General features: G+C 37.7%; 1 protein-coding gene across 4 annotated transcripts in view; it reads right to left on the bottom strand.

Moving 5' to 3' along the window:
• The window catches only part of LOC117403877 (ras-GEF domain-containing family member 1B), a 166,919-nt gene that overhangs the window by 1,838 nt on the left and 141,285 nt on the right, over positions 1-23,796 (bottom strand). For 3 of the 4 annotated variants that reach the window (XM_058989640.1, XM_058989641.1, XM_058989646.1), the window contains 12 exons: positions 15,063-15,245; positions 14,509-14,631; positions 14,246-14,383; positions 8,953-9,165; positions 8,626-8,700; positions 7,509-7,604; positions 7,301-7,403; positions 5,413-5,492; positions 4,805-4,900; positions 1,724-1,819; positions 1,491-1,614; positions 986-1,058 (listed from right to left, as the gene is read on the bottom strand). In XM_058989640.1, the coding sequence (XP_058845623.1) occupies positions 986-1,058; positions 1,491-1,614; positions 1,724-1,819; positions 4,805-4,900; positions 5,413-5,492; positions 7,301-7,403; positions 7,509-7,604; positions 8,626-8,700; positions 8,953-9,165; positions 14,246-14,383; positions 14,509-14,631; positions 15,063-15,245 (1,400 nt within the window). Of the gene's footprint in view, positions 1-985; positions 1,059-1,490; positions 1,615-1,723; positions 1,820-4,804; positions 4,901-5,412; positions 5,493-7,300; positions 7,404-7,508; positions 7,605-8,625; positions 8,701-8,952; positions 9,166-14,245; positions 14,384-14,508; positions 14,632-15,062; positions 15,246-20,507; positions 20,845-23,796 lie in introns of those variants that run through there. The other variant, XM_058989648.1, reaches the window with a different exon arrangement.

Below are 23,796 nucleotides of genomic sequence, written 5' to 3'. Positions count from 1 at the left end.
TTTACACCCTATCAACAGTGTTAGGAGAGGTGGTTTTATTTTTTCCTCAAACTGACGGAAACCCATCCAGGTTATATAACCAGTACTCATAATGTCATAATAACCATCAATCACTTTGGAAATGCAGCCTATTAAACCCTGTGGTGCAGTTATTTCCCCTGACTGGCATATGTAGGTCTCTGGTTTACTAGTAAATGGATTGATTCAGGTTTAATTAAATAAAGCTCAGGCACAATTACGGATCCACACTTCAGTTCAGCATCCTTTCGAAGCATAAAGAATATCTTAAGACCTAAAGACTATCAAAGACCATTAATAAATAGTATTTATATGGGGGGGAGGGGGGGGGATTTATTTAGAATGCCTGACGTAGTTAGATTTTTCAAAGCGTTACTTGTAACATATTAAACTAAAAGCAGTACCTCCTGAGGGATCAGTCTCAATAAAGAAATACTCAGGCTTGCAAAGAAAGTAAAATCTCTCAGTCCTAATAATAGACATGGCATTAAATAGTAATGAGTCTGGCTGAATCTCAGAGCAAAATTAAAACAAGTTCATTCTTCACTGATACTCATTAACTATTTTGCAACTCCTGCAATAAAAAAAGAAGTTTTAATCTTTACGTGGTTGAATTTCACTTTTCTTTCCATCCTTTCACAATTCATACATGTTTAAACAGGAACTGAAATAACTTATATACCCCCCCCCCCCAAAAAAACAAACAAACAGCCAATCACAAGTTGACAAAGCAATTAAAGAAGTAGTCATATTTACATAAAACGTCCAAACTACAAATCCATGCCAGTTATCATGAAGTCACATGTATACGTACATGTGTACGTACATACATACATACATCAACTAGAAAAGCACAAACTGACAAGACAAGTCTATAGCTCATGTCTTTATTTGACCTGAATGTATTAAAATGTCTGATGTCAAGAGTGATGCTATTTGACTTGATTGAGAGGCCTTTGACAATTACCTTAGAGACTTCCATCTGTCCTTCTCGATGTGGTTCTCAGGGCCCTCGCTCTCATAAGAGGCCAAGTAAAGTGCTGTAATAGGAAGAGAAATGTGTATTAGTGTGGCTGTGGTGAAACCTCTTAGGTTGATGATTCGAAGCTGCACACTTTCGTACACGTTTGGACAAAATAAAATAATAACAAACAGGGAGAGGCTCTCAATCACAAAACTTGTGTTTTGAAATATTTTTAATTAATGAAGTATCTGCATGGTAGTAATTATTTAATTATGATGAAGAATCTTATGCCAGCCCTGGTCAAAGATTGATTTCTGATAAATATTCAGAAGTTTTAGTAAAAAGGGGTTTTCATTGTAGATATGAAATGAAGCAGATCTATGCTTTGTGGGCTAAGAGGGGCTGATGTTTCAATTACTGTAGTTCCCCAACTCTCCTCTTCTCCTGTGCAGCACATTCTGGGACAGCCAATATAACTCAAGTTAGGGCTTTTGGTTACGACACTTACCATCTTCACTGAAGACTGGTGCTGTCAGAAGATACTGGAGGATTTTGCTGTCCTTCTCGAAGGGACACTCAACCTGTTTCCATGTCATAAACTCACTGACCTGCTTTGCCAGCTCCCAGAATTTCTGAAAAAAACAAATCATATTTGAAATTGAATACATTGAGACAAATGTTTCACATTGCTGGACTATTTCCTATAGATAAAAAAGAGAAAAAAACAGAAACAGTACTCACTTCAAAGTTGACGTGCCCAGTGGGGAGTCGATTGGCACATCTCTCGTTTAAGAAGTAAATGTCTTTGATTAATAAACTGAAGAAAGGTATCACAATCTGCAAACAAGAACAAACCAAAACCAAAAAAAATAAAATCAGTTCTAAATGTTTTATTCAATATAATTTATTACAGGATAACTCAACAGGTAGCACACATGTATTCACGTATCCCATCACAAGCCAACCAGGAGAATACATGCTTTTTAAGGGCTGTCAATACATAAACACACTTGAACACAACTGGAATTCATTTCCTACAGCTAAAAGCTGACTTGGAGGTCTATGATAATAAAACCTGCCATGCAGGCATGCCATTAGGAGAGCCTAATAAATAATTTGGCAAGTCCCTTCAAATGGATGTAGGTTAGTAAGCACTTTGGCTTTTGTCCAGATGGTAGAATGGTTCTGAATTTAAAAATGAATTCATGCCAGCGGTAAGAGAAGTATAAACAACTGAGGTACTAAATTACATCTTTCATTATTTCAGACTAGGTTTCTAATACAGTGCTGAGCTTATATGGTTACACTCATTGGAAATCAATGAAAAGCAGCATGTCAGCACTTAGTAAAAAAAAAAGTTTAGCGCACTAGATGACTTGTGATACAATGGCATTATGTTCGGGGCGCGTGTTCATCGTTTATTAAAATGTAAAAAAATAAAAGGGTTGCAGTCAATGTGTTAAGATGATTTGAGGCAGTGAGGGTGTAAAATAAGGTTTGGTCTGAAACTTTACCTATTGCACTGCAGTAATATAAAACAGACATACAAATGGACAAGTGGTGTAAGAACAGCTGTACTTTGCAGTGTAACATTATAAATCCCTCCTGCTGATGTCAATAGGATTGCATAGAGAACACAATATAGCTGCCACAGATGTACATGGGGGGGTCCTACTTTATCCTGTAATCCTTTGATTTGAAGTCTCACAGAGGTTCAGGCTGCACTGTCTGTACTTCAACGTGCCAATATCTGGGCACACGTTCGGCCTTGATGTGAACTGAGCTTCACTGGCTTTGCTAGGCCCAGTTTTGTAGGTAAAATCCTGGGTTTCAAGTCCCCCCAGACTTAACAACAAGGCCAGAGTCAAATATTTAATGTTACAATCCAGGGCAATGATATTCTGCTTAACATTTCAAAAGGCTGTGTCTGAAGTGAATGTTTCCTCCAGAGAGCTGTGTGGTTTGGAACTGCAGTAGGAACAGAGCAATATGTCCTGTGTTACAAGGCAGAGTATTCCAGAGGGCTTGGGAAGATTATTTTACATGACTTCTGAATGCTAATCCAATGACACTGTGAACCCACCTCATCTTTTAAAACATCTGTTTATTGCTGATTGAACCTGTGGTTCATTTAATGTTCGTCAAAAGACCTAATTGACTGCATGAGTTGCTACACAGAAGTGTCAAAGTTTGCAACAAAAAGGTGGGCAAGGCTCTGTGAAAATACTGCCTACGTACTTCAAACCAACAGCTGCAAAAGCTTACTCCATGGGAGGCAGACTTGATAGTACAAAATGTCAATTGGCTTCATGCCTTGCTTCTTAAAAAGGTCTTGTACTCAAAGCATTTTCATAACAAAACAGCTTCCTCTGGGACCTCCCTACGATGTCTTGACCTTTTTGGCCCTGTGGAGATACACAAGCTTAGCTGCTCTGAGTGTAGACCTAAAACAAATTAATTAACTCCTCCTACCGTTACATTTATTTTGTATTTCTTTCTGAAAATTTGCCTTTGCACTTCAAAACAGCCCAAGGATACTCTTTATAACCTGATATAAAGCATTCTCTAAGTTAAGGTCGGCATCAAATTCAGCTCTCAATCCATACTTCTTACATAAATCTCATTAAAGCACACATCCCAGTATGAAAACAGTTTGCTTTGCTCTGAAGGACAGTCTTCTAATGAAGGTGGGTTTAGTGAGTTTGCCAAAAATCTGAAGTGCAGATTTGCTCGGGTGGTCTGTGCAATCTCTTCCACTTCAGTGCTTGCATGGTAATGAATTATTTAGGGAGTTCTGTGTCTTTTAAATATACTCCAGTTGATTCGCCTGCACTTCAAGTAAACTTTTTATATTCCACTTAAATAATGCACAATGAACTTCAGTTTTAAGTTTAACATTTAAGGCAGGTAGTTTTGTTAAATAAACAAGCTTGTACTGTATATAAATGTGTTTTTCACATAGATTGTTATTCATCATTTTGCTGTTTTCTCTTTTATGTTTTTCCTTTGGTGACATCATATTCCCTATTGACAGCAGATATCATTTAAAATTACTGAACTGAAGATAAATCTGCAAAACGCTTCCTAAACATTAAAAATGAAGGTTATTCAAAGTGCTGTTCATAAATTTACACCTGCTTATAGTTTTTTTTATGACAGCTGAGCTGCTAATTATTCCTTTTGAAGCTACTGGAGAGTGTGAACTAATGTAAACAAATGAGGTGCTCTCACTGATAACATGATTTTTGATAAGCATTTCACAGAAGATATTACTATTTATTTCTTAGCAGACACCCTTATCCAGGGCAATTTACAATTGTTACGATATCACATTATTTTTACATACAATTACCCATTTATACAGTTGGGTTTTTACTGGAGCAATCTAGGTAAAGTACCTTGCTCAATCCCACCTGGGATTGAACCCACGACCCTCTGGTCAAGAGTCCAGAGCCCTAACCACTACTCCACACTGCTGATACAGTTATCTTGGTAATATTTAAACATTACATCACCTAGATTACATTGTCTTGTTTTCAGGTGTCCTTTGCATAATATAATTTGTATAATGTCAAAAAAAACAGGAGTTGTTTCTTGGATTATCAAGAAGGCGAACATCGTACACAAACAAGGTTGTTTGTTTCTGTGCTTTACAGGCTGTTGGTGCAATGTCCCCTTATCATCTTTTATCTTACATTGAGCAGCATGGGCTTCATCACCACTTCAGCTACCCCAATCAAACACACACACACACACACACTCCTGCCTCCCTAAAGGGAGCTCCTGTTAGCTCTCTGTGCCCCTTGGAAACTTTATATTTACCTTCTCTCTGCTGCTGTGAGCTGTCAAAGACCTCTGGGTTGCCCCTCGCAGTGCTGTTCTGTAGTTGTAGAAATTACTTGAAGGATCCATCTGATGCTGCAGAGAAGAAGAAGAAAAAAAATGATGACAGCTGAGGTAAATATCGACAATAACATGGTTGACTACTTTAAGGGATGTCAGTGTAATGAACCGAAATGTTTCAGTCCCTTTACAAGAATATCTCATTGAGGTGCATTCACTTACATCCAAGTGCTCTCAAGGACCTTTATGTTATATCAGAAGACAAGGTCAATTGCACATATTAATGTATCCACATCAACCTTTAAATAGCTGTTGATACCGTTACTTGACTAACATTGGCTCCTCCCTCGTATTATGCTGTAATAATAATGAACCACAGATGTATTAGTAAAACTGAATATCCCACACAGTTGTGTGCTAATGCATATCTAAATTGCCACGTGTATCTGTAATGTTGGTCCTTCAATTGTGACGCCAACCTACCCCCATACACAGCAGCCCACTGCTGATAATGATTCACACCCTCCGAAAACCCAACACTTCAACAGAGAATGTGTACCATGAGGGAGCATGTCTAGGTCACTTACCTCTAGGATATCAAACTTGGCTGTTTTTACTTTGGCCCAGGTTTTCTTGAGCCGGGAGACAGGACTCATGTTCATGCCAGCTGCAGCCAAACAAACAGAGAAGAGTGTGCATGTCAGTGCAAACAGATAATGCAATCAAGGTCACAAAAGCACAGATTACTGAACTGCAACTGGACGTTCCTCCCTTTATCTTGAGTCACTTATGGTCCTCCAAAAGATAACACTACAAACTCCAGAAGAACAATGGAATTTCGTTCTGCACCATTTCCCAAATAAAATGCCTAACACATGGTAAGAAGGTCTTAGATTGTGATAGCGTATTTTAAATGGTCTATTACAGCATAGATATGACCACTTTGTTCTCATTAAACATGCCGCACAGAGGGGTCTTTGTGAGATAACCTCATTCTCAAGTATTTTCAAGATTGAAGACCTTAGTTAAGACTACATAAGAAAAATAAAGTAAAAACACCACAAACCCCCATGAGAATGTCTGACATTTAAATGGTAATTTATACTCTTTCTACAGTATAAGACTTAAAAATAGAATTTGTATACTTGGTGATCAAATGGACTGAACTATAAAATATTCAGTGTAGTATTGCCACGTCTCATTTTATAAATGTTTTCATGTTTTATAAACTTAGTTCCAATTTCTGTGTCTTTGATTCACATTTGTTTGGCGGATCATGGGTGGCATGTATAATTACAGCTCATGCTGTCTGTAGAGGACTCTGACATTTTAGACTTTTTTTTGTCCAGGGTTGAACTGGTTTAGTATTTTTGGCTTCCAGTTGGCACACACTGCATTTACACAAAGGCTCAAGTTTTAGAGCTTAGAGGCAAAAAACAAAAAAGGTTTTCAGGAACTTACTGTTTTCTTTATGTTAGCATTAATTATGCAGCTAAACACATGGCTTCAAATGTGGAGCCCTATTCCTACTTTACAACATATTTGTGTAGATTGGGATTATAAAACAAACTTGACACAAAAGAAGCCACACTTTCCCATGACTTGTTTGTTCATTTAAATTTCCACTGAACATCCCTAAGGACATGTTGCATAAACCACTGTCTGAAGCAGGATCCCCCGAGAGAGGTTATGACTAGGACAGCTGGCAGCTTCTTCTCACACAGTGTTTGCAAATTGTGTACCCTGTGGTCAGCGGTGACCATCTGTCTTCATGATGCTGAGCAGAAGATTCTAACATTGCCGCCCCTTCTGGTTGGCTATTCACCTCCTACTGCACCTCCACCTATGACCCTGCTGCTCCAATGGGTTCACAATGATGCTGGGGAGGTTTTAGGCTACAATTAAATTGTTTATTTTTGGAATAGTAGAATACAGATCAGCTTTGTTGAATTTAAAAGTTACGATTCCTCTGTCTATATATTTATTAGTAAAAATTCAACCCCCCTCCCTCCCCAATTATAAGTTCAAATCATTACCTAATTAGCAGAGGGGGTACATGAGTCTTCAACTCTTTGAAGCAAAGGATGAGTACTGTGCAAGCACCAGATTTAAATACTTTAACTGTTTCAAATGTAGCCAAAAAACCATTGTATGGTTGCTGATCTGATTTCCAACAACAAAAGCCTCCAGTTATCAAAATCATCTGTATTCAATTCTCGTCTATGCTCATTTCAGACTGTAAAGCAGTGGTCCGCACTAGAAACTTGTGCAAGTCTAATATGGTAGCGACAAAATCATTGCAGGGCCACAGGGTGATACTATAAGCACATTTATTCCCATAGAATTTCAGATTACACAGATTCAGTGAATGTTACTGTCACTGAATCATATCTGTTCTATGGGCCGTAGACAAACACCTATTTTACCACACAGCATGTGCTATGTAAAAAAGCAAAGTGCTTTTTAAATACTTACATATAATGGCCATCAAAGAGTTGAAGTTGCCGATATTGAAGCACTCCCGTGCAACATCGATGAAATACTCAATGACTCGCGCCCTGTGTTTCTTCTTTACGGGCTGTGAATGACATATCGTAACCAGTACGTTATTTGCTGAAGCTGACAGACTCAATAATATTGAGATTGGGTTAATAGGACAGGTGCCTAGAGATCTGAGACTTACCATACAGATTTCTGTCGCCACCAGGTAGCTGAGTCTGTTAAACCATGCCACGTATGCTTCCAGGTTACTTGTCTTCTTGTGATCGCTAAAGCAACTCTGCGGTAAACGAAGATAGACATCTTTTTGGTTATTTTATTAACATAAAAGAAGACTGCCCTTTACTAACCTAAGGTGACAAGCTACTTGACATAAAAAAGTAGTAACTGAGTACTTCGTTTTGTGTAAGTGGCCTGTAGCAGGCAGATGTAGAACGGTCACAAAGATACATTAGTGGGCATCCGTTTTTACAAAAACTTCTGTTTTTGTGTTTTGGGGCACAGCTCAATCAAGCCTCGAGTATCTAGCCCTTTTTAATAACCAAGTCCTGCAAAGGATAACTATAATGGAGTCAACAGCTTTAGTTTTCATTATTTAGTAACTGCAGCAAACACACAGAGGAATCCCTTTTAGATAACACCAATGTATTTTTGCCTTGCAACAAAGAGCCAGCAGAAGTTGATGTGTGTGCGGCTTCATAGAACCCATAGGCGTCTTAATTGTTAGCTGGTTGCTAGGTTGTTGCTAAGACGGTTTCACTTTAGGATGTAAAATTAAATGTCAACAGGGTGTAAAGGATATTTGCAAGTTCTACGGGGGTATGGTAGAAAACTGTAGCGCTTCCAGGAGAGAACCAAAGATTTCACTTTAATGATATCAATATAAAGTAGATGTTCAGGGTTGTCCATCGACTCCACCTAATCAAACTAAATTCAGTACCAATATTAGGGATGGACTCCCTGTGAGAAACATGACCTGTAACTGACGAGTTGAATATAAACAATGCCATACAAGCTGTGTGACAGTCAACATAGGGCAGCAGTGTGGAGTAGTGGTTAGGGCTCTGGACTCTTGACCGGAGGGTCGTGGGTTCAATCCCTGGTAGGGGACACTGCTGCTGTACCCTTGAGCAAGGTACTTTACCTAGATTGCTCCAGTAAAAACCCAACTGTATAAATGGGTAATTGTATGTAAAAATAATGTGATATCTTGTAACAATTGTAAGTCGCCCTGGATAAGGGTGTCTGCTAAGAAATAAATCATAATAATAATAATAATAATAACATAGCAGGGGCTGTACCTTGTCATTGTCAAGGGGGTCTTTGTGCACAAATGCCTGGACAAATTCTTCAGGTCCAATATAACTGAGTCTCTCCTATAAACAAAATAAAACACAAACACAATCCAAACAAGTGCTAGTAATGTAATTTAATAGCTGTCTATATCTGGCTGATAGGATCATTTCCCTCTGTTATGGATTCCACATTCTTACAACAATTCTCATTTTCAGGCATGCCCTAAGGCGTATTTCAAATTGTCAAGTATTTCTCCAGTTACGAATGATGCCATATTACAAAAACTATGAAAATATGTAATTGTCTCTAGAAACTCAGACTGATTCACTTACCAGTTCTATGTGGGTGAGCTGCTGTGCTAAGGTGTACGGGTCGTTGCATATCGTCACAATGTCCCTCTGTATGGACTGGGGCTTTGTCTTTAGAACAGTAAGCCTGTCTGTGACGGTGGCATTGATTTTTACCAAGACCTCTTCGTATTGGCTTAGCGTGGTCAGCTTCCTTATCAGACTCTGTGTCATCTGCTGAACGGTCTTACGGTAAATCTGCAAATAAAACGACAGATGCTATTAGTTTTATATGTTACAGTTACAGTTACAGTTATATGCACAAGATACATTTTTTTAAAAAAATGTTACCAGTACCATGGAGATTATATGGAAGAGCTGTCAATATAAGTAGTTGTAGGTTGGTTGCTGGTTGTCATACAGATTGTGAGCAGCATTCGTCAATATGAAGGGATGAGCAAAACATTAAACATACACATATATATCTATATATCTATATATCTATATATATATATGCATACATTGCTGGGGAAATGCTTTTTATTATCTCATATGACAACTATTCAGTTTTTAACACGTGTGCTGTACTGACTTGTACATCAGCATTTAGACCCATTTAATTGAAATTCCAAGACACCAAAAGATATAAGCCTGTGATTTTCTAAGCAAAGAAACGGCATTTACAACTTTGGTATGATGGCTGTGTCACGCTGCCGCTCAAAATTACTGCCACTTTTCGGAGTCATTTGTGTAAAGCCCAAGCACTTGGAAAATTGAAATGTCCTCAATCAAATCAGTGGAACACAGTAAGGTTATCTGTGTGGCAGAGGAGTGCGATCCTAGCTCTAATGCACTTGTCAGTCACAAATAATACATGCGTAGGTGTTTGAATTCCTGCATATGCTCTGCTGCTTTTCTTTTAGTTTTCAGTGCAAGGAGCGGCAGCAGCCTCAGAAATGATGGAGTTTTGACCAGTTCGAATTGGGGCACAAATGTTTAATTGGGCCTTGTTAGTTATTGTCTATAATATCAAACATGAAGAGCTTGGTTTAACATATAAGTTCCAGTCCACATACTTCCAACGATCTGTGTATAAATCTGGATACTGATGCTTTTATGATATTTCATATTATAAACATACAAAATTCACATTGCAGCACAAAAATAGCAAACCCGTGGGATTCAGGATTCAAGGGAAGTTTCACACTGGACCAAGTCCAATTTAGCCTCAGTCTAAAAACCAGTTTTCATAAATAGAAGCCACCTTAGGGCCAGAATAGGGATGTGATGTTTACCACAAAACTGAGGCTGACCACATAGCTCGTGAGTGTTACAGGGTAAAAGCACGAGTATATAATGAATGGGTTTCTTATGTCCTGGACCAACACAACATCCCAATACTCAATTATTAGTATTTTTATGGTATTGCTAAGAAACCCATGAGGAACATGCTTATCCAGCCAGCTGCAATAACACAAAGATGACCCAACAAATAAGCCATACAGCACCCAGCCTTCATTATTAATACTAGACTAATGGTGTGCATATACTTTGGTTATGTCTATTGTAGGTTGCTAAACTCCATGTTTGATAAAGGATCTAGAGACTCCACATTCTTTTTTACAACTAAATTTGTAACCCAAGGTGAATCATTGTGAAGACTAAAAAAGTAAATTAATTGTAGACTTAATTGTGTTACATAATTTACGTCCTTAGATACCAGTTTCAAGGTATGACTCATGTACAGATTTGCGTAGGTTCTAATTCAAACAGTTCACCTCATTCATATTTATTGTGGAGGTGTATGGATGCTCCTGAACTGCCAGCATCTGTCAATGTGAGCCTTTTAAAAGACAATTGACATTCACAAAAGAGAGAGTAACTTTGATAAGCCCAACACCACCTCCATTTAGTGCTCCTTTAGAGCTGAATGGTTTCATGGAAAACAAAGGAGAAAAACAAGAGAATGACTCAAAGAATGACCATTGCTGTAAAGAGCCGACTTCATCTTTCAGTTCCATGCATTTAGTGTGCAGCCATGCTCTGTGCACACCACAGGACCCAGTCCAGCAGGTCCTCTGTTACATAAGCAGAGATGATCCCGCTTCTGCTGCTGATGCTGTGATCACTCTTGACAATGCAGCACACAACAGACTGCACACATTAGCACAACATACACAGGTCAAATGAAACTGGAAGCTGTTTGGGTTGGCTGTAAAACAGAGCTCAGTCTGCTATATCTGTGTACAGCTTATATAATTACAGCCTCTGAAAATCAATGGGTTGGAAGGGAATGGATCTGGAAAGCACTGTGCTGTAAACTGATGCACACATCTATTTTGGGACCCAACTTGTCTGCATATGTGGTGCAAAAGTCAATGGAAAAAAACAAACAAACCATTGAATGTAGTTAAAATGCGTTTGAGTTTGCAGGGACACCGTGTTTTTACTTGTCCAGAATACTTGTCCTGCGCTATTCTTATCAGCCACTAAATAGCCAAATCTTAATGTGTCAAGCAATTGTGCCTCAGGCATCAGCTTTGAATCTATACATTGTCATTGTATAAAATACTGATTTTGTGTAACAAGTCTTTTGTATATAAAATGTTTTTTCATTTTTGACTCTTGCCATTTAATCTAATAAAAGAAAAAAATCTGTATGACCATTCTAATAAATGTTGGTGTAAGAAATGAAAAAGAGAACGTTTCAAACTAGTTAAAGCATTTAGCTGTTAAAAGCAACAAGTCCTTTCCACTTGTGGTTAAAATTTGCTTAAATATGATACTGAACTTGTAATGCAAATTACTCTCAAGTATGAAAAGACTTGACTGTGAAACAAAAGTCCTTTAGTTTAGAAATATACATAAGAAAATGAATGGCACTGTTCCTTAAACGCTCTGTAGCTTTTACTAAAAGACAGTCTTGAACAGTCAGCACTTTTGTTATTTGTTGCAAGTACTGTCTGTCTCTTGAGTGTGAGCAACAACAAAACAAAAACTAGTACACAAATACATCCTGCAGTGCATTCTATCAGTACCAATGCATTCTACAAAACAGATAAAGAATGCTTTGGGAATATGACAGATTTAGGAGTCAGTATGTATTTTCAGTGTTTGCTTCTTGTAATAGGTCTTTTATGTAAATATTTAAAAGGATGCATCATTAATATAATATCTATCTACCCACGTGTTTGTCTTCTGACCAACATACTATTAACAATATGGTAAGCTGTATGTATTCTTATGTCACCTGTCAATGACATATGATACGATGCCTTGCTCTTGTGCTGAACATTCAGAGCGAACCTATTAAAAATTAATGTTATTTAATGATTTTTCTTACAGGAATTACTGCACACTCATCCATACTGAATAGGGGGTCACTACAAAACAGTTCAGGTTAAGAGGAATCACACTTGCAATGCGAGATGAATCATTTATAAAAGGAAGCACTTTTAAAAGGTGTTGGTTTGAACAGATGTAAGTGTGACTTCCATCACTGGCTGTCTTTACAGCCTGTTCTTTGTCACCGTGTTTCTGGCGTGCCTCCCCTGATAAACTGAGACAGAAGCAGTACGATGTTCAGGCTGCCTCTACAGCCTGTTCCTGATAAACCCCTGAGAGAGAAGCAGTACCATGTTCAGACTATGGGGGCAGCAAACAAAAAGGGAACGGGAGCCGCAGAAGAGATTTTTAGTTTACACAAGAGGTAACAGAAAATGATCAGGAGTAGACAGAAAATGCCTTGGGGCACTTCATTATTTTACAAAAAGGTACTCGGTACAAACCACATGTAAAACGGAACACACACATACTTATCACTCTGAATAACACTTCTTTGCTGTCACCCTCGATCAAACTTTTACAGATTAAAATATAACTTGTCCTGTTATACAATTTTGCGTGAAACTTGGCATATCCAGTAATTATTTTTAACTTAAAATAAACAAATGTCACATTGTCTGTAAAGCAACGATTACTCTGGGGGGGCTTGCTGTTGAATTTTTTCACATACTAAAGCAGCAGTTGCTGAACAATTCAAATGCTGCATAGGTGAAGATGATAACCATCACTGACAATGCTAACAATGCTTCTTTTCTCTTCATGCAGTCAGGCATTGCAAAGCGCTATGTGGCTAAAATAACTATTATTTGCAGACCTCTGTCACCCCACCCTGTAGTTGTGTTCTCAATGTAATTTCAGGCCAGTTTTTCACATTTATATTTCACACGTATTCCTTTCTTCATCGTAGGAATCTCCTTAAGCCTCACACATGCTGTGTGTGTTCCTGTGGCAGTGTGCCCTGCCCATGCGTGTGTTATGTGTGGTTGCGTGTGGTGTGTTAATGTTGGTGTATAGGTATTGGTGCACGGGATATAAATGGGTCTGTGTAGCACGAGTGATTTAAAATATATAGTTGTATTTAGGCATGGGGATGCATAATCACTTCACGTGCAGATAAAGTATGTGAGCACGGGATTGCACAAATTAGTTCACGTGCTGAGATTCAAGTGAATAATTAATTGGTAGTTGAATCCCGGCACAACAGTATATATAGATGCACGTTTTACTCACTCAGGGTTGTGTGTTCAGGGCGAAAGAACGGGAGGGAGTGAGGAGGTGAAAGCAATAATAATAATAATAAATAACAGCTGCTACGAGTGCTGGAAGCACCAGCACCGTGCTGGTTTTGTGTTTAGTGTTCGTCCCTGTTTGTTAGTGTCTGTTCGTTTTGTTTGTCTGTTTTATTTTGGCCACAAGTGCCGTGTTCTGTTTTGTTCAAGCTTTTATTTTCTGTGTGTTATTAAACTCACTGAGCGCCGCAGCGTCTCAGTTTCACCTTCCAGTCTGTGTGTTTCTTTCTGGCCTGACGTCACCCCTACAGCCAGCCTGTTCACAGTTCCTATGAGAGAATGGCAACTGGCTTTTGCCTGTCTGTCCCTACCCTGGTTTAGTCAGAAAACTCATGTGATAGATTGTTTATTAAAACAGACAAGACACTATAACAATATACATATTACTACATTCATTGGCCTTTGGCCTCACCTTTCGAGGTACCCCTGCCCTCTCCCGTTAGACAAAGCCAAAAAAATCAGGTGGAGGCTGGGGAGAAGGAGGCGAAGTCTGGTATTGGAAGCGCCTAAAATATGCTTGATATTTACATGATTTGAACTAAGGTTAATTGAGTTCCCTGCCAGAACCACTGCTTTACTTAATTTCAGCAAAGTTATGCGTACGAATACATTAGTGTGGTAAACTGTTCAGCTGTTGGCCTCAACAGCACCCCCTGTCTCCCTAAAGGGGGCTAGCATTTCACCCTCACAGAAAACCATCTTACCTCATCCCCGCTGGCTATCTTGTGCATCAGTTCCTTCAGGCTCTGCATCATCTTCTCGTCTCTGAAGTCATAGGGAAATGTTTCCGTCCATTCGGTCAGCAGCTGCAGGATTTTGGGGGCAATTTTTCTTAATCTGCCCTGTAATGTTTAGAAACAACGGGAGTTAACACAATGTCACCATAATGCCTCAAATTCCAAATTCCAAATGCAAATGTATTTGGTTGTGGATCTGGTGTTTGCTATAGAAATTGTGAAAACCTTACCTTGTCTGTCCCTGGTTCATTTAATCTCTGCTGCTCAACACACAACTGGCAGACCTTGGCCATTAGCTCAGAGGGGTGAATGAAAAGCCGAGAGCTGAGTAGGAAGGTAAATATATATGTTCTCTGGAATAAAAAAAAAAGTAAAAACATGTTATTTATGTTACAGAAATAGCATCCCTTTTTAGCATTTACATAGATGCATTCATCAAGCTATACCAAAAATGCACTGACTTAAAAGAACACAATTCTTTTTTTTTTTTTTTTTTTGTCAAACAGAATATTTTGTAAAAAGTCCTCTGCCTGTGGGGAATTTCATAAACTTTAACGCAATTATCATGTGTATGTATATATATATATATATATATATATATATATATATATATACACAAATATAAAAATGTATCTGTGTGGTATGATAGTTTCTTACGTGCTAAACTAATTTCTTCTTCAAAAGTCACACATGGCATTACATTAATAAGGTTGAACGACATATTCAAATTCAAAGGATAAGAGATATACGACTGAGTCACCAAGTAGATATTTCACAAACTTACGTCAGGATAGTAATCAACACTGGGGACTAGATGCTGAATAAGAGCCTCCAAGGACCCCGACACAAGGCTGTTGTCATGGTAATACAGGCCCCCATAGCTGTCCTCCTTGGTTTGGTACAGGTTTCGGTTATAACCGCTGGTGCTTAACATAGCCGCAAAGGCTGGCGTTTGCGGCATACTTTCCTAAAAAAAAAGATCAGATTCAAGAATACAGATAAACAGCTGAGGTGCAGAAAAATAAATCCTCAAAAATAAAACGGCCTAAAAAAAGAAACTGCAGTGAGGAAAGTGCTTCCAGTACAAACTGTACATGCTCCTCCTCAATCCCCGACACACATACAGTGCATCTTCATTCATTCCAAATGAGCTGAAAGTACTCTTGGGCAACCACTCAGTGTCTTGAGAATTGAAACATGTTTCCTTTCTAGCACAGATGTTATACTAATCAAATTACACACAAATAAAATGAGCACCCAGATTGTACAGGACATGTTTCAGAGTGGTGGATTACCCACAAACTCGTCGTACGAAAAAATCTCACAAAGATTTGACTGTGTTGATCTACGGGGCAAACAAAAAGCATGGCCATCGTCACTAACATGTCTTTCCAATCCATCTGTGGCCAAGCAAAGTAAAAAAAAAAAAAAACAGGCGTGTGTCACACTCTTCTATCACAACTAATGTGAACTAAGGTCATCCCCCCGGCACGTCAACAACAACTTGTGTTCAGATCATCTGCACAGCACACATTCCTGCTGCCTTATTCAACCCATGATGTTTACAAAAGTTTCCTTTGAAAGGCTGACTCCAGATTGCACTCACTTAATGAGCCACCTGATTTCAAGAAGGCCCGGCTGCAGTGTGCCACCACCAGTCCACCCCGGCTGGGATTTTTTTTCGACAGCTCGTATAAAAGATTGTTCACACAGCATTTTGGTGCGCAGGCGATAAAGCTATTAGCCAGATTCCGAGGGATGATGTGCACAGCAAAGGACTAACGCTTCTGGCCCCACCTCCACACAATGGGCCCATTCAGTAGCAAACACAGGGCACGGGGATCTGAAACAATAAGAGACACTGCTGCTTGGCTACAGAGGCCGCCAGTTGGGCACACAGGGCGTGAGGCTGGGGGTGTTGGAGCCATATTGGACACATTAATCCCTCTTTTCATGATGCCATGAGAAATTTGCATCAAAATGAGGGATTGCTTGGTGTATGAGAAGTCACTTCAGTGCCCTCTGCATCTGTTCCACCATGTGTTAGACTCCCATTCCTCAGTGGTAAAATAATATCCATGTCTTGATCACTACCACCCTCCCCCAAAACAAACACTATTGAAGTAGTTAATGAGATGCACCACCTCTGTTGCAGTTGTCTGATAGTATAACTATGCTTATGTATTTTTTGCTGGATACATAAACATTTAAAAATCACGAGACAAACAACCAGTGGTAAATGATGAGGGATTTATTTCATCTGTGCTTTTCCTTGAATTGGTGCTTCAGAGTTGATTCTGCAGCTAATTAATCATGTGTAACTCTCTGTTTAATTTTCTAAATGGCAAGTGGTGGGTTTTAAAACACAAGTGATTTATTCAGAATACAGTATTGTTTTTAACCACACCGAATAAAACAACCCCCTGCTTGCGCTTGCACAGAACTCTCCCTGAAAGTAATGTAGGCACAATTCCAGAACGTGTTGAAGTTGCCTTCTGGGAAGAGCCACAGTTTAAAAATGCAAATGTACTTGTGCTTCTTCTCCCTCGGTTCTTTATTTACAGCTGCAACAGAAAATAATCTGTGTCTAACAAAAGACTGAGTGATGAATTTGAACAAAAACAATCTGAAACTATTTGTTTCTTGTTGCAGGTGTCCAATCTGTATGCCATTATCAGGGCCAAAAGGAGCAGATTTAGGTTGGGGGGATTTTTCAGGAGCTACTGGTATTGGTGGTGCTTCTATTTTTTATTATACTGATAATGAGTGACATGCAGGTGTTACAAAAATAGTTGAGAAAATAAGGGTACATTTAACATGCATAATTACAATAGGTTGTTCTTGGGAAGAGGCAGTTTCACATCAGTCAAAAAGCTATAAAATGTGGCAGATATTTAGTTTAAAAGTTTTTATTTATTTATTTATTTTATTCTCTTTTAATTTGGTTAAGGTGCAGTAAATAAAATAAAACCAAGCATCTGTCTGCTTTTGTGCTTTTCATGGTGACCAGGATCTTCTGTTTTTGATGATAATTTGTGAAACTACCTTTAGCATCTTTCTGACAAGATTATAAGGAAATTGGATCTATCTGCCCTGGCTGCATGAACCAACCTGCCTTGAGACAATCTGTCACACATGGATTTTGTCCCTGGCTGGGAATCCATGCATGCAAACACGTGAAGAACAGCACAGCCCTTGGGAATAATGTGTTTGCACTGAGGAGATGCTATGAGTTATTATTGCTAGGGCTTGGTGTAGATGCTATTTAAACGTACAGTAGGGGTATTCAGTTTCTAGCCACATAGTACAAAAAGTGACAGTTAATGAGTAAGGGTTGGATTAAATGGGTTTATATGAATGAAATTAAACTGGGGTAAAAAAATTAAAAAATGAATAACGCTGATGCAGGCAATAGCAAACATAACTGTTTGCAGGAGTACAAGTGGACTGTCAAGGGTTGATGATTGCTTCACTGGAATTCAACAGGAAATACCAATGTAGTTCATATTTACCTTCAGAAACGTTTACCATGGTATGTTTGCAGTTTTCCCATGCGTTTACCATATTTTACCCTGGTTTTCCATGTTTATTAATTTACTTTACCATCTCTCCCTATTCTTTAAAATGCTTACATATGCTTTCACTGGGCTTTATTACACTTCGCTATGCTTTTACTATGTTAACTTCTATAAGGATGTATACAATTGAATTCCTCGCTCTTAGCTTTCCCTTTAAACTCTGAAAAAGGTATCATTTATTTGTCATGCTGCAGGAGAACAGGGAACTGGGTTCACATCTGATGAATAGGCTTAAGTGATGGGAAGGATGTGTTTGAATTTACAGACAACAGTGAATAAACAGAATAAACAGTCCCTGTCTCTTACTCCCTCTCTTAACAAGGTGTTAATTGCACAATATTGAAAAGCATCAGACAGCAACAGCAATAAAAGGCAGGAAAAGGGAGATTGTTCCTACACTTATTTTGTGTTTAAAAGTAATAGACCTGTATGACCACTTATGTGAGACACCTGATGGTATAAATAACTGCCCCACTCATTTACATGTCTTTACCACAAAGGCAATTAAATTACCTAAATGTCTCTTGCTTTGATATCCAGTTATATACGTAAAAAACTACACAACAGTGGCATTAATGAAAGAGTCTCATGGAACTATCCTACCTATTGCTAGAAATGTGATTCTGGCTTTCAATAAACACACCCTTCCAAGACAAATGGAAAACCTTCTGTAAGGAAACCCTTCTCATAATCTGATGCGCATGTTCATAACAAGTATCGACAATGAGCACATGAGACATGATATGTTATTGCCTGTAGTTAACAGTAGGGAGTTAAAAACCTTGCACAAAATGTTACTTCAATACTGGGCAAATAGCCCTTATAGTAGACGGTAGTACACAGTCAGTGAGTCAGTATATGAAAACCCAAGCATCAGTTTGAAGATAATACGGAATTATTCAGCAGGTCAAAGTCCCTATACCTCGCTACAGGGTGGCATTTAAAACAAACATGCAAGAAAAACTTCTGTTGTACTTCATCAATAAACATTTCAGCTTTCCTTCACAAAGACATATTCCCCATTGGTTATTTTCTATGGCAGCTGATGCTATTTGTATTACATGAAAACACAGGGGTTTGGAATGCTAGCAAAAATTGTGAATATATTAGGCATTTGTAAATAATATATATATATATATATATATATATATATATATATATATATATATATATATATATATATATATATATATATATATATTGTTTTGGATGAACCCAGTAGCTTGAGTCAAAGCTAATGAGAAGCATTAGAGAAGCTTCATGCGATGTTTGTTTTTCGGTTTAAATTAAGATAGACTATTAACATAAACGAGTAGGGTCAACCTAACTGGGAAATGCAATACTGATTAAATGTATGAAGCTGTGTATTGGTTTAGTTGCCAGAATGTCAAAAAACCCTCCTGTTATCTAGAAATCTACAGCATTTAAATACGTGACTCCATAGAATAATGTGCAATTCTATGTCAAATGTCACATCACTTCTAAGAATACATGTAATATTAGACAATTTTCCATCTGAAAAATACTACTATAAATAACATTATGAATAAGCCATTTAAATGACCTTTTAAACTGCTAGTAATATATGAGTCATGAGAAAGACCAAAGGAAAACAATAACAATTACGTTTGCTAAACTTACAAATATGTCATAATAATAATAATAATATTGTACACTCGTATGCAGTATATGGGAAAAATTGTGGCATGAAGAATATTAAACATTACACCTGTATACTATAATTGGTAACAATAAGATAACTATGATTCTTTGCTTTAAAGTGCATACAGAAGTATAGAATCAGTGTAGTTTATTTATAATAATGAAGTGTTTGTATCAACATGTTTTGGCACCTGCTGCATGTCTTTCCAATACAAACAGGACACACATTTACATGTTTAATTTATGTGAATAAAACGACCCATAACGGGCAAACTGTGCCAAAGCTAACATGCAGGCTCTTGTACAAAGATGACAAGAAGAAACCCAAAAGGCAACACACTGCAAGAGATTCAGCTACCTTATGTTGTGCAAAACTGTTTCACACCAAAATATTTTTCTATCCTGTCATCAAAATCTAAATCTTGTCAGTCACATAAGCAATACAAAGTCCCTTCTTGAGAAAGCACTTACAGATCAATGACTTACAACTAACGCCTGTTCTTCCCGTTTACAAAAATGTCCGGTCTTTTAAAAAATCATGTGGGGATAAAATACTGATTACCAAACCATATACCCAAAGAAAACGAAAACGATAGACACAATGTCCGAGTGTGTCACAAAACGAAACCAATTACAAATAACTGTGTTCTAGATGTAACTATTTCAAAACAAAAACGAAGACGAAATGTTTCTTTTTTACGTGGTGATGCAGCACACTGAATACAGCATTTACAGATATATTTATTTTACACGAAACCTGTTACCCGTATCTGTTTAACTGACTGACCGCCTCTTAGCCTAGTCTTGGCTGTGGTGTGCTCTTTGGTACATTCATTAGTATTTTTTTTTCTGTAATAATAATAATAATAATAATAATAATAATAATAATAATAATAATAATAATAATATCCTAAATAAAATGTATCAGTACATTCTAAGGCATAAGAACTAAGCATAGGTAAATAGTAGTACTGACATACAAAACGTACCTCAAAAAGAAACAGGATCAAATTCCTCTTAGCCCCAAAATATCACGGTAGAGAGAGGAGAATAATCACACAAACTGCAGTCATACAGCGAGGTGAATTTGATTCCACAAAATCTTGCCAATGTAATCATACAGTATGCTGCTGTACTGATCCTTTACTAGAAACTAGCCGCATATCACTGAACGTAGGAGCCTGTTAGGTTATTTCTGCAAATCGACACATGCACATGTCTTCTGAAAGAGTCCGCCCACTGAATAAGAAAAGGTTTACAGCACACCACGGCACATTCAAACTGGTTGACCAGAGAGCGGAGAGCATTTACACTACAAAGCGCTGCCAGCCAATGGGAGCTGATAAACTCCCGAAGCTATGTTTAAACCGCTTTATTCTTATCGACAAGTCGATAAGCTGTGCACGTGATCGACACAATGAAGTGCAGTATCCACCTGCACTAACACATCTGCATCGGAATTAAAACCAACACACCTAATGAAAGTTAATTAAACTCAAATGAGTGTTTTGCATGTCTGCAAATGCTATTGCTGCTATGCCTTTATATATTTTTGTATGATGAAAAAAAAAACTATTATATACTGTATCACTGTATTAGACACTGTATTTTGAACATGTCATTTCATCATGTGTGCTTTAATACTACAGAGCATTTGTTTTAATTGTTTATAACTTAATGCAACCATAGGACTTTCCCTAAAGTAAAATACGTTTTCACTAGTTTCCTCCTTCTGTTATTCTTACAAGACAAGTTGCTGGCACGCATTCAAATGAACTCTGGCAGACTGTGTGAATCGCACTATTTTGCCCTATTGACAGTCTCCCATTACCGGGACATCTGCCAGCCGTCCTATTCACTAGAATACACGTCAACAAAAAACAACAAAATATACCAATTCAGTTGCACAGTACCATTCTCTCTCCATTTAGGCTTCCCATGAGCTCATGACGTGTTCTCGAAGAAAAGGGGGTCATAGACCAAAATGTTTTGCATCAGTAAGTCCACACATACATTCATACATACATACACATACATAAGCGCACATATTGGATGCATGTCTTGAACGGCCCAAAATAGGATTCAAAGCATGCTGCATATACAGTATATGTATCATTCTTGTTATTACATGACAGTAATAATATCATTACATGACACTAATAATTTAGGAACATTCTAGAACAACCCCTATCTCAGGGTAAAGAGATGTTATAATTGAGAAACATAAACACAAAGCATGTAAAAATACCCATGCTTATTTACTTTCATTAGACATTCTAAACAAGCTGCTAGGCTTGCATTGGTAAGTTAAACATAAGCATTATCGTTAGCATAATTAAATGTGAATTGCCTCATTAGAAACTGCCAGACTAGGTTTTACTCTTTTAATGCAATCCTGTGGGGTTTCTGTTTGTTTGTTTTACCTCTTGGAAAATATAATCGGCTGCATGAGTTAGCCACATGTTTATCTGGCTGGCTACTTTCTGACATCATTACTGGTTTGCCCACTCAGTTGCCCATTCAATTATAGGTATTATATTTAACTCAACAAACACATAGGCAGAGGTTACACACTGAAAAAAATGCTTTGGTTTGCGAATATAGAATTGAAAAAAAAGGTCACTCAATGAGACTTTGTTTTTCTATCACCTTGTTTATATTTCTTAATGCTTTCAGTATGGTATGTAGATTTAGAACATTTTAGGGTGTTTTTTCCCTGTGATCTACAGTGAAAATCTACTCTGTGATCATGTTTGTACACTTTCATATTAATCACATTCACATTGGTTCAGTAAAGCGGTAGGTTTTGTTTTGGTTAAACAGCAAAGAAAGTGCAATTATTTTATTACAATATGCGGTTGATTCAATTAACCAGTAATTCTATTAAGCTGTTTCCACTGTACATTTCCTGCTTGTTAATTTATAGGAAATTCTTTCTGAGGCAAATCTTGGCTCCCATTTAAAAAGATTATAATATGATTTTCATAGTACTGTTATGAACTGTTTACCTCAACAGGAATGGTGTTTCATACACTGATCAAATAATCGCCCTGATGCCTTATTTGTAGCCTCAAGAAGCCAGCTGCCCAGTAGCATCTGCTTTCCATTGTCAGAATGAAGCTCTTCTGTTTATATTTGTTTTGTGATGAGAAATTTGAGAATCTATTGAAAAAATCCTGCTTTTTAATAATATTACAGTACCATGTATCATATGCACATGTGTATGATTTCAGTTTGGAAAGCTTTTGTGGAGTCCTTTTTCAATAATAAAGTGTTCGCTATGCATTCATTAGTGTTGATTATTACCTGTCTGATAGTGTGGAGTAGTGGTTAGGGCTCTGGACTCTTGACCGGAGGGTCATGGGTTCAATCCCTGGTAGGGGACACTGCTGCTGTACCCTTGAGCAAGGTACTTTACCTAGATTGCTCCAGTAAAAACCCAACTGTATAAATGGGTAATTGTATGTAAAAATAATGTGTAAAAAAATAATGTGATATCTTGTAACAATTGTAAGTCGCCCTGGATAAGGGCGTCTGCTAAGAAATAAATATTAATTAATTATTATTATTAATTAGGAAACTGGTTGCTGTTTGCACCTCTAAGGTTTTATGCTGTTACTCTTTGCTTATTTGGTGCATGCATACAATGAATGATGGTTCTAACCATGCATTCTGTCTTGTGTCCTTTGAATACCATTGTGAGCAGCTTGCTACGTTGAGTTTATCCTAGCAACTTTTACATCTTAAATGAATCTACCAGACAGTGGATGTAATCTGGACAGGCATGTACTGGCCTGAAGCAAGTGGTTTTCACACCTAAACACCTAGACATGCTCAAAGTGGGGTTAGACAAAAGAAAGGAACCAGGTGAATTGGTTAGGCATTGTATACAAGAGAGTGCCTGAAACCTAGACGATTAGAAAGGATTTACAGCATAATATAATGGCAGTAATTAAGACCCTGCATATACGCTGCTTTAACACAGAATCCATAACTCTTGCTGGTGGTATTTTGTAATGGATATACTTGATAACAGATGTGATATTTGACAGTAGAGAAAACAAGTGTTTGATTGGGGCTTTTCTTGAGTATTTCTTGAACACTGTGTAGCCTCTTAAGATGCTTGTACATGAAGGGTGCCACTGTACAGAATGTAGTATTGTAATGTTTATGTTAACACTAAATTGATAAAAGAACGACCCGCACTCTCCACTAAAAAAACAATCTGAAGCACTTAAAAGTACAATTAATATTCCTTTATTATTTCATTTTTGATTA

This window comes from Acipenser ruthenus, chromosome 2 (assembly GCF_902713425.1).
Source record: "Acipenser ruthenus chromosome 2, fAciRut3.2 maternal haplotype, whole genome shotgun sequence".
Classification (NCBI taxonomy): domain Eukaryota; kingdom Metazoa; phylum Chordata; class Actinopteri; order Acipenseriformes; family Acipenseridae; genus Acipenser; species Acipenser ruthenus.
The sequence above is the reverse complement of the archived record's forward strand: the minus strand, read 5'-3'. Positions and strand labels throughout refer to the sequence as shown.